We start from the raw sequence: 12,069 nt of genomic DNA, 5'->3' as shown, positions 1-12,069 counted from the left end.
TCCCTGCAACATTTAAAAGTCAAGAAATCTACTTGATTTCGCAACAGTCTGATTTCGGCCTGAAATCGTCGGGATACCTGGGGAAATATACAAATTGCTCGTTCGTACATGATATGGCATAATAATTATGTTATACCCGGCGCACCGTATGTGTTATAGGGTTAGGGTTAGAGTTAGGGTTAGGGTTGAGGTTAGGGTTAGGGTTAAGGTTAGGAGTAGGATTATGGGCCTATCTAGACATAGGATCATGCATGCATGGTTATGATTAGGGGCTAGGGTTAGGATATAGGATGGATTAAGGTATGATCAGGTTTATGATCGTGGTTATAGTGTTGACCAGGGCCGGCTTCGGATTAGGGTTAGGATCATCGATTAGGGTTAGGATCAAGGCTAGGGTTAAAGGGCCTAGGGTTACGGTAAGTAAGTGGTGCACAGAGCTGCGGAGTAGGCCTATTCCAGAATTATGCCGATTTATTGGTTAAAAGTGCTTTACAGGTGGTTATTTTAATCAGCCTAGGTGATGTTGGTGTAGGCCTATGGTTTAAGGGTCATGCAAATCAGATTTAAAGCTAGGGTTATCATGTTAGAGTTAGATTCGCTTTGTGGCCAAAAACTCACTGAAGGACTAAAGGCCCTGTATACAAGCTTTAATAGGACTATATTTGTCGTTTTGTTTGTTATAATGTTTGCAAAAACCATTCTCTAAGCAGCCGATGGACACAACATGTAGGCTTTGCATTTTGAAGCATCTTTTTAAGCTTTTATCCGACCGACACACGTACTCATAGCCAGCCGCCATGATTTCTAATGCATCAAAACTTGACTCGGTTGCATGACTGGCTGCAAAGTTTTGATCAAATAATACTCACATCATACCTATCATATAGCTAAATAGCCTCTAAATTTCACCAAAGCACTTCCAACAAACACAGAAAATCACACAGAAAACAAACAAATTAATTACCGATCAAAATTAATGAAAGAAACACGTTTAAATGATCACAATACTGGCAAAAATAACGTGAATTTCGGGCAAGACTGATCTGGTACCCATATGCATCACGGCATCCAATTTACCTTTATAATACGTTAAGTGAAAAGATAACGAACATCAGCAAGTGCTGTTATAAGGGGCACTGAACAGTAAGCGTCGCCATTGAAAATACATGCGCCGAGGGCCTAAAAGAACAAGCTATTGCCAAGTCCGTGCAATAGATGGGGTTATTTGAACTGTTTGGTGATGGAGCAACACTCTTTAAATTTAATATATCTTTTTTTGCACATAGATCGACAGTGTCAGTTTTTCACAAATTTCACTTTTTTAACTCAACCCGTATTTTGTAAGCGTTTCACCTCTCAAAATCGGGTTCTTGACGCATTGCATTGTGGGATATCTTATACATCACGAAACAAAATTCAAGTGATTTTTTTCGCATCCATGGGCAACAAGAACATGTCAGCTTTAACATAACACCCTACAATGATGTCATACGTACATTTTGGAGGAAATACGCACATATTTGGCCTAAATTTTGTGTTGTTAAGGTACTATAGACACGTTACACTTCCGGTCGCGGAAGGTTACTGTTCAGTGCCCCTTTTGAAGAGCCAATTTTTTTTTCACTTTTGTGAAAAATACTATTTTTAAAAAGAATGAAGTGTTTCATGATGAATGCTTTTTATTTGAGCTCTCTACGACTATCATTTTCCGAGTTATGACCTTTCTTGTGAAATGTTCTTTGTCCAAAACTTTTTGAAAATACGCATAATATTCACTAACCTAAATGCCCAGGGATGGGTTTCTTGTTCAATTTCATCTTAAACAAAAAATGGATGTAAAGGCTATATTCCTCATCAAAAGTCATCAAAACCCTAGGACATTTTCGTTTCTGATACCAGAAAATGTATTGAGAGTGTCTTTTGTGTAGCATGTCGCTTTATTTGTGATAAAAATTACGAAAAACAACTAATATTTTAAGTCAAAACAATCAAAGCATGCATGTTATGATATAAGCACTCGGGGGGGGTCAACAGCTAAAACGTGTTCTATAAGTTCAGCGAGCATGTATTTTATTTTGTGTTGTGTACCATGATTTTAATCAGTTTCTATAGCAGGTGCAGGTTACCAGTATCATTCATAGATGCAAATTACACAGCATTGATCTGATGATGAGATCCACTGGATGCACTTAAAAATTAGCACTTCAGTCGATAGTCCGTACCCATGATGATGCGTCCGCGTCAACACGTGACGCACCGTAGATACGCAACGACAAGATACCCGATGTTGAACAATTCCTACCAACTTTCTACCTTAAAATGATGTGATAATGTAAACTTTTCATGATACGGATGTCCGTTTTCCATAACCGGGATCGCCTATCAAAATTGCATGCATGCAGCTGGCACGTATGTACGATAGACCCTGCGAAATTCTTGCTCATTATTCATATCTCAAGTACTTAGATATTATTATACACGCCATCTTCATTATAATTCCTTTTCATTTATAATGTTTTAATATTCCCTGCAACATTTAAAAGTCGTGAAATCTACTTGATTGTGGAACAGTGTGATTTCAGCCTTAAAATGTCGCTGAAAGTTGGAAAATTCATACGCAGGCCCCGTATTAACGAAAACAGGCTTTCTGAAATTCCTGCTAGCCAGATCCCAAGTAGTAAAATGTTTTATGGACGTCATCTTCATATATGTACCTTCTTATTTACAGTGTATTAATATTCCCTGCAACATTTAAAAGTCAAGAAATCTACTTGATTTCGCAACAGTCTGATTTCGGCCTGAAATCGTCGGGATACCAGGGAAATATACAAATTGCTCGTTCGTACATGATATGGCATAATAATTATGTTATACCCGGCGCACCGTATGTGTTATAGGGTTAGGGTTAGAGTTAGGGTTAGGGTTGAGGTTAGGGTTAGGGTTAAGGTTAGGAGTAGGATTATGGGCCTATCTAGACATAGGATCATGCATGCATGGTTATGATTAGGGGCTAGGGTTAGGATATAGGATGGATTAAGGTATGATCAGGTTTATGATCGTGGTTATAGTGTTGACCAGGGCCGGCTTCGGATTAGGGTTAGGATCATCGATTAGGGTTAGGATCAAGGCTAGGGTTAAAGGGCCTAGGGTTACGGTAAGTAAGTGGTGCACAGAGCTGCGGAGTAGGCCTATTCCAGAATTATGCCGATTTATTGGTTAAAAGTGCTTTACAGGTGGTTATTTTAATCAGCCTAGGTGATGTTGGTGTAGGCCTATGGTTTAAGGGTCATGCAAATCAGATTTAAAGCTAGGGTTATCATGTTAGAGTTAGATTCGCTTTGTGGCCAAAAACTCACTGAAGGACTAAAGGCCCTGTATACAAGCTTTAATAGGACTATATTTGTCGTTTTGTTTGTTATAATGTTTGCAAAAACCATTCTCTAAGCAGCCGATGGACACAACATGTAGGCTTTGCATTTTGAAGCATCTTTTAAGCTTTTATCCGACCGACACACGTACTCATAGCCAGCCGCCATGATTTCTAATGCATCAAAACTTGACTCAGTTGCATGACTGGCTGCAAAGTTTTGATCAAATAATACTCACATCATACCTATCATATAGCTAAATAGCCTCTAAATTTCACCAAAGCACTTCCAACAAACACAGAAAATCACACAGAAAACAAACAAATTAATTACCGATCAAAATTAATGAAAGAAACACGTTTAAATGATCACAATACTGGCAAAAATAACGTGAATTTCGGGCAAGACTGATCTGGTACCCATATGCATCACGGCATCCAATTTACCTTTATAATACGTTAAGTGAAAAGATAACGAACATCAGCAAGTGCTGTTATAAGGGGGCACTGAACAGTAAGCGTCGCCATTGAAAATACATGCGCCGAGGGCCTAAAAGAACAAGCTATTGCCAAGTCCGTGCAATAGATGGGGTTATTTGAACTGTTTGGTGATGGAGCAACACTCTTTAAATTTAATATATCTTTTTTGCACATAGATCGACAGTGTCAGTTTTTCACAAATTTCACTTTTTTTATTCAACCCGTATTTTGTAAGCGTTTCACCTCTCAAAATCGGGTTCTTGACGCATTGCATTGTGGGATATCTTACACATCACGAAACAAAATTCAAGTGATTTTTTTCTTTTTCTTTGTCAACAAGAACATGTCAGCTTTAACATAACACCCTACAATGATGTCATACGTACATTTTGGAGGAAATACGCACATATTTGGCCTAAATTTTGTGTTTTTAAGGTACTATACACACGTTACACTTCCGGTCGCGGAAGGTTACTGTTCAGTGCCCCCTTAAAGAATCCAAGTGGCAAAGGCAAAAGACTAATAATAACACATGCCGGTGATAAGGATGGCTTTATCAACGGAGCTGGGTTAATATTTCAGGCCAGTAAATCAGAGGGAGACTACCATGGCGAGATGAACGCTGCCAAATATGAACGGTGGTTTACAAATCAACTATTGCCCAATTTGAAACCAAATAGTGTGATTGTGTTAGACAATGCATCATATCACAGTGCACAGGAAGAACTGCTCCCCAGAAAGGGATGGAGAAAAGCTAACATTCAAGCCTGGCTGACAAAGAAAAAAATTCCATACGGTCATGATATGATAATTGCGGAACTTCTGAAACTGGTAGATCCATTACGGCCCATGTACAGCCAGAAGAGGGTGGATAAACTGGCCAAAAATGCAGGACATGAAGTACTACGCAGCCCCCCTATCATTGTGAACTTAACCCAATTGAGTTGGTAAGTGACAACAAGAAATTAACATGTTTTATCCTGATGTTAAATAGAGTGTATTGTGTATGATGCTAGTACCGTACAAGTGAATTTTCAAAGCATATCTTGTACACAAAAAGTGATTGAAAATAATGTGACAACTTGAGTGGGCACTGGGCACTGTTGACAGAGCTGCAAGAACTCTCAATCTCACAATTTGCAACAGTGGTGTAGTGCAAGTCATCATATGGGGGTACCTACCATGATGGGGGGCACCAACCGTAATTGGGGGGAACCGGGTCTGATTGGGGGAACAGGAACTTTTATCGGCAATTTTCCTATGGGATTTTCTAAAATTCTAGAAGGCTGGGGGAGGCACGTGCCAGGCGCCAGGTTTTTTTCAGGGGGGAAATCAACCAATCCTGTGCAAAATTGCTGCAACAAGGGGAAATTTCGGTTTTCACGGGGGGGGTAAGAAGAAAAATATTGGGGAGGGGGAGGCAGGGAAGTTTGATCATAAAAAACTTTACTCAGTCAGCAGTGTTACTGAGCGTTGCCCACCCCACTCTGCATGAAATTGGACAAGTACTGTACATTTGGATTTACATGTGTTTTATTTTGTTATTTTTTTTCTAACTTAGGCATGGGGTCAAACTAAAGGAGATGTTGCAGCCAATAATTCAACCTTCAAGTTACAAGATGTGAAAGGTTTATTTGAAGAGGCACTGGAGAAAGTAACCCCAACAAATTGGAAAAACTATGAGAACCATGTGAAGAAAATAGAACAAGAGATGTGGGAGAAAGAAGATTTAGTGGACCACATTCATGAAACTTTCCAGCCCATAGTGATTTCTCCTTATGAGGATGAAACGGATAGCGAAGATGATGATGATGACGAAGATTTTGACCAGTCTGAAGAAACTTGAGACAGGTACCAGTGCAAACAATTTTTAATAACATAATAAAAGCCACCTCAGTTGATACAATGTAGAGTTCTATAGAAATTTCTCAATTTTGTTCATATTTGTGATTTGAGTGTTAAAATGGATTAGGATAATCCGCCCCATGATTTTTAGGGGCCTTTTTTGAGGTTCACATTGTTTTGGATGTGGGATGTTGTGTATATTTTGATTTACGGTCTTGTGACTCTCCTCTTGTTTTTTATGGTATTGTAAGTGGATGCAATGCACATATGTATTAGTATGTCAATGGGCATGTTCTTTATTTGCCTCATCTCAAAATGTTTATTGGTGTACAATAATTATAAATAAAAAACTTTTCACCACCAAGCTCTTAAAAACTGATCTTAAATTTCATCGCGGCTGTGATATTGTGGCCACGATGTGGAGTCTGAATCGGACTTAAGGCGTGCAATAAAGAATAGCCTTAAATGCCCGATGAAGGCTCCACAACACATCAGAGCCACAATATATCACTTCAGTTCAGTACATTTAAATTTCCCCGTAAATTTCATCGTACGATGCTGCGGTGTTCAGGGTATCGCACGATTTTGCAATTGTGGAGTCTGAATCGGACTTAACATCAATTTTCAGTGGGATTTTCCACAATTGTACCCCTATGGCGCTGGCTCACCACTGCTTTTTGCATGCCTCACATTTAGTACCTGATATTGCATACAATATGTTAACTTGCGTGACAGATGGCTTAATTTTTTAATAAACCTTTTTAGTAGAAAAATACCAATCAAAATGATTTTTTGAATTGAATGTGTATTGAACCATGTTACATTATAAAAAAAGTAACGTGGCATGATTTTTTGCGAGGTTCCTTTTCAGCGTTAACCATCGCATACGCACGTGACGTCAAGTGTGTGCATTGGCCCTTGTGCAAAATAATATACGCTGGACGGTATGCGGTAGTGACGTCAAAGCTTTTTCGCGGTTGCGCCGCAAGTGTGCCGAAAAACCGACCTTGTAATTGTATGCGTGCATGTACATGCAGTACTTCGTACGATGAACTTAACGCGCGCGATTCGATACTGCGGCCAGCGTAATGTGCACATACGTCACCACCGAACTTGAACCAAATTATAGCAGTATGTGCTTTAATTTGTAAAAGGAAATCCGAAAATTGTTCCTGTGAAATTCCTGTGAAGAATCATTGACGCGATTCCTGTGACGCGCTCATCAAACGCGCAGTCGGCACTCACCAGTGATTCGTTAAGGTTGTGACATGTTCCCGCACACTTTCTGAAGTAATTTCCAAAGATTCCAATCAGATCCTGAAAAGTCTAATCTCAGTGAACTATACTGCCTGTGATACTACATGTATAGCAATATTGAAAAGCTCAACGAGCAGTGAGTTGGGCTCTCTGTACTTGTACTGGGCAATGCCAATGCAATGATGTGGGCAGCCATCACTCGATCTGGATGCCAGGATCAGGAAACAAAATATATCAAAATACGAGACTGACAGCTACTCATGACTCTACAACAGTATGTAAAATCAAAAATCTAATTCTTAATGTGCGCTGCATTGTCCCGGTGCATTGGCATAAACCATGAAACTGTAAAGTTGTAAGCTTACACACACACAATGCTTCGTACTGTGACTGTCCACTCAACGCGTGTTGTGGTCACAGGCTCACAGCGTGGCTGTCAATGGCAGCTTACAAAAAAGGACGAAATATTGCTTTAAATCTTACTAAAAGTATCGATTCGGCTATATAATTATTAGCAACACTTTATTTTGCTAAATTACGCTGTGGCATGTTTGAAATATTGATAATGCAACGAAAAAAAAATGGAACTACTTTATTTCGTGCGGATGTGTACATTGTTGATTTTTTCAGTTGCTCGGTCGTATTGATGTGACGTCACTACCAAACTCGAGGCGAACCAGAGTATAGACGATTCTTATAATTGGCACCTTTTCGCCGTTGATGGCGTTTCCGGCTCGGCTAACTCCAATTTAGCGGAACGGAAAACTGAAGGCGAGGCAGATTGGCCAGGAAGAATATATGGGTGATTCTCTGAAAAGAGTAACTTTTAAGTCCCGCGACTTTCGGCGCTCATAAAAGTTTTAAAAGCGGATTTTTTTTTCTTTTTTGGCTTAGTCATGGACTTTTGTATGTATAAAAATAGTTAAGAACATCCAAGTGGGGAAAAATTAATTTCTTGGAGACAAAAAATTCTACAATATCTGACGACCCCCCTGAAAACCCCATGTCCCGATGTCACGCACCGAATTTTAGTGATTTTGTAGTATTTTTGTGAGCAAGTGTGGGAAGTGAAAATTACCACTGACTAGGGTAAATATCATGTCTAAGAAGGTTTAAATGCTTAAAACCACTTCTAAAGTCAATATTATGGAATAATTCAAAAATTTGTGTCAAAAAATTGCTGTCCCTTGGTTTTGCATCATTGCCGTCACATTGGCATCAAAACGACTGGAGGTGAAGACCAAATATCAGAGGTCAATAATTTGACCCTGTACGCTGCCTTTTACAGACGATGAAAAACATCAACCCGGAATAGGTGCACATTGGCACTCTTTTCCTGCCAATTTTGAGGGTATCTTCAAGTATACACGCGCGTACCTTTATTCAACATCATCTCCAAACGTTTCTGATCAATTTGATATAAGTCTCATTGTTGAAATTTTCCGGAAAATAATGATAGTTGAATATGTCCCACAAGCTGTTGTGGTGATATGTAACATGTGGGTAAGATTAACCCTGCTATTAATCGTAAGCAATGTCTGAACCATCATCTCCGCTACATCAGTTGGCGTCACAATTTGCCGTGGCGGAGATGATTCTCTATAGGAATTCGTGTAGAAATATCATCTCCGTCACATCACCATCATCTCCATCACATCACCGGATCTTGAGATACAGCGAAGTCCAGTTTAGTTTATCAGAAAATGTTTACCAATTCTAGACCTTCTCATCTGTATGAATTTAATTTTCAAGTAGTGTGAAAACATTACTGAAATCAAATGTCTGTGACGGAGATGATTCTCTATAGGAATTTGTGTAGAAATATCATCTCCGTCACATCACTATCATCTCCATCACAGCATTGTCATCTCCATCACAATTGTTGTTGACCTTTATTTGACCTTTGACCCAGACAACATGGAATTTACTATTTGGAAATGTAATTGATATTGTATGTGTTTACTATGTCAATAGAAATTTATTTAGTTATTTCAGGCAAAATTATGAATATACTTAAGTTTGTATAAAAAAATACCAACAGACATGACATTTTCCGTACAGCCTGCCTCTCATTGTCCCAACTAAATGACGAAAGTACAAAATCATATTTTTTTTAATGAAAAAAGCAAACATGAATCAAGCAACTTACAAGTTATCCATAAAACTCATAATTAAGAGTTTTAACAATTTTTGTCCTTATTTCCTTTTTGGCCTAAATGTGACGGAGATGATGCTCACCTGGCACAACCTGCAGATTACGCCCTCTATATATAGAGGGCGCCCTAAAGATTGCGCCAAATATTGTTTTCATGCACTAGAGACTTACATCCTTACAGATATGTAAAGGAAACATTTTTATAATCATTTTCAAATTCATATTTGCCTATCTTCAAATAGTACACCTTTTCAGAGAAATACCCATAAACAAAAGTTTCTGATGAACATCAGTTTCAGAAACGTAAGTATGTTTTAGTACTTTCTAGATATGTGAGCTGCAAACGAATATGCGCAAAATGACTTTTATGTTATCAAGTTACGTACACATCGAAAATTAGAATAAACGGAAGTGCCAATGCTTCATATGCAGTGTTTTCTTTGTGAATTTGCGAAATGACACGGGTGTCGAATTCGGCATTTATACGTCGAAGCCGTCTTGCAAACAATTGCCACATCCTTATTCTGTGTGGAATCAACGTAAATCAACCTCGTTAGTATCTGTAAAGAGTGATGTTAAAACTGAAGGGGTCGGAAGCATGTTTTGATGCTTGGTTTTGAACCACGGATACTGAATAGGGCTAGGGTCAAATTATGTGGAAATCACAGGGCCCCTGGCTAGTCACATTCACAAGCTGCTGGGACAAGCTTACATTGGTTTAAAGTATTGTATGGATTGAGAGTCAGGACTAGCCCCCCAATGCGATGACTGACTGAATAAAAGAAAATTGTATAGTTGTCAAACTGTTTCCTACAATAGTTCCTGCCTTATTTTACCTAAGAACTCAAGTTGTCCACGTCCAACTTAGTTTCGTCTGCAGACATTGACTGTTATCACTGACGTTTTTTTTAACGGAACACGATGTGACTCTTCACTAAGTTGGATAATAAATAGCCCTGAAACACGTAGCGGAAGATCGTGATGGTCCCCAGTAAGTATGATCCGTACAGCATGCTTGGAGATTGAGAGCCAACATGGCGAACTGCAGGAAGGTTTTACCCGCAGTAATTGAATTTGTGTGCCTGTCTGCTATCAGAGAAATGTACACAACAATTCCCACCGTAGCGACATAGACACCCATATGATAAAGGACGCAATGTGACGGTGGGATTGGGATGTTTCTTGTATAAACTCTAGAGAAATTTGCACACGACTACGCATTCGATGTTAGAGTACGTTGCTATCGTTTTTCGGTCAGGCTGAGACAGCGTTGACATTTTTTTGCAAAAGTTATTTCGATGAGTCAACTGTATCTTTCGAGTAAAATATGCCTATTTTGAACAATTCCCGAACAATCTAACACTTTGTTAGCAACATTTTTGATATGATTGCCCGTCGTGATTGGCTGTGTTTACTTCTGAACTTCCATTGCTTTACAGTGTCATGCTTCAGCAAATCCGAAGTGAATGCAATGGTCTTTAGCCTCGAATGTGAAGCTATCGGTGAGCAAATTCGTAGCTAGACTTCTCGAGCAAGCCTTATAAGGGGATTATTTACATTTTTCACCTTGGCTAGTCAGCGTGCGCATCTTTTCATCTTCTTCTTCCTTAGGGGTGATGCAATAATTTTGTGTACCCCGGAGAAGAGATATTTTGGTATCGTACGCCAAAAGGGGAAGGGGCAAAAGTTTTTTGGCATGTCAAAAGGGGGAAAAGATTTGCTGCCACAGCCAAAAGGGGGGCAAGTGAGTTTTGGCATCTGGTCATTTTGCGAATTCACCAACCCAGGGGAACACATAATTATTGCACTTTAGTGTATTATATACAGAGCAGCGGTCAGTGTGTAGTGTGTTTGTGTATTTGTATATAGTATCAATTGGATACCGAGTACGGCCACATGGTTTTCACATGAGGGTTTGCTGATCTTTCACAAGATTGCAATCCATCTGCACTCATTCGCGGCATACACAGTTTCGCATGTTTGTGATCTTCCTACGCTCATTCGCATCAAATGGTTCGTGATATTTATGCGCTCGTTCTCTGGCAAACACATTTTTGCGGATCTTTACACAGTTATCAGGGCGAAATCCCACAAATTTTGTCCTTCTCTGCGCAAACGTGCAAAATTGTTAAAAATCATGCGAATTTGCACAAAAAACTAATTTTACCACAAAGAAACACTCTTGCCCCTGCAACATTTCAAAATATTGTGTTTTCATGTTACATGTGGTGATTTGATGCTGCCTTGAATTTTAATAATCATCAAGATCTATGAGAAAATGAGACATCAAATTCAGTTGTGTTGTCAGCATCCCGTGGGGTACATTAGTGTTCAGTACAAAAGTGAGTATGAGGATATGCTGCTAAATCCCATTCAAAACCCACACATTGTCATACTCACTTGTTTTTCTCTCAAGAGCCCTGTTCTAACAATGTTTCTTTTTTTCTTTTATATCCTTTTTGATCTTATACAGGAAGAGAGTTTTGCAACTACATATATAGCTTGGATGAGAGACATTCAAGTTGGACTACCTGGGATCTGATGGGTAAAGGAACTAAGTGGACTACCTACATACCTGGTATCTGTGGTGTAAAGGACATGGACATTATCAAATAGATACATGTAGCCTCATGTGGTGTGATATTGGGCTAATGGGCTTGCAACAGTGCATTTTTGCAGGTGAACTTTTAAAATGAGTGGACTCTAAATTATAACATAAAGCAGAGTGACTGTTTCATGGCATCATGTGAGAAATTTGTTCATGGACTACATTAATACAAATCATGCAAATCATGAAAGAGTGAAGACATAAAGAATCATTTGTCATGAAAGGTAAACCCTTGTTTTTCCCCATCAATTTGTGACACTATATGTAATTCACTAAGCATTCTTAAAGCTAGAAGTGTTTTTTACTCTCTTAATGTGAAAGAGTGAAAACTCACTCTCCAAAAAAGTGACAAGGGTC

The 12,069-nt window shown here is 39.0% G+C and overlaps 1 protein-coding gene across 1 annotated transcript; it reads left to right on the top strand.

The window, feature by feature from the left end:
• Positions 1 to 4,462: 4,462 nt before the first annotated feature.
• LOC140145687 (uncharacterized) lies at positions 4,463 to 5,693 on the top strand. The gene is made up of 2 exons (XM_072167374.1): positions 4,463 to 4,747; positions 5,409 to 5,693. Exons 1-2 carry the CDS (start codon positions 4,463 to 4,465, stop codon positions 5,691 to 5,693), a joined length of 570 nt encoding a protein of 189 aa, XP_072023475.1.
• The last annotated feature ends 6,376 nt before the right edge of the window (positions 5,694 to 12,069 follow it).

Source organism: Amphiura filiformis, unplaced genomic scaffold, assembly GCF_039555335.1.
Source record: "Amphiura filiformis unplaced genomic scaffold, Afil_fr2py scaffold_594, whole genome shotgun sequence".
NCBI classification, from domain to species: Eukaryota; Metazoa; Echinodermata; class Ophiuroidea; order Amphilepidida; family Amphiuridae; genus Amphiura; species Amphiura filiformis.
This window is presented reverse-complemented; position numbering and strand designations above follow the sequence as displayed.

Excerpts from the sequence above, each read along its gene's own strand:
- LOC140145687 (XM_072167374.1), top strand. The coding sequence starts at position 4,463 with ATGAACGCTGCCAAATATGAACGGTGGTTTACAAATCAACTATTGCCC. Across the intron at positions 4,748-5,408 it reads CCAAAAATGCAGGACATGAA|GCATGGGGTCAAACTAAAGG; the intron begins GTACTACGCAGC and ends TTTCTAACTTAG.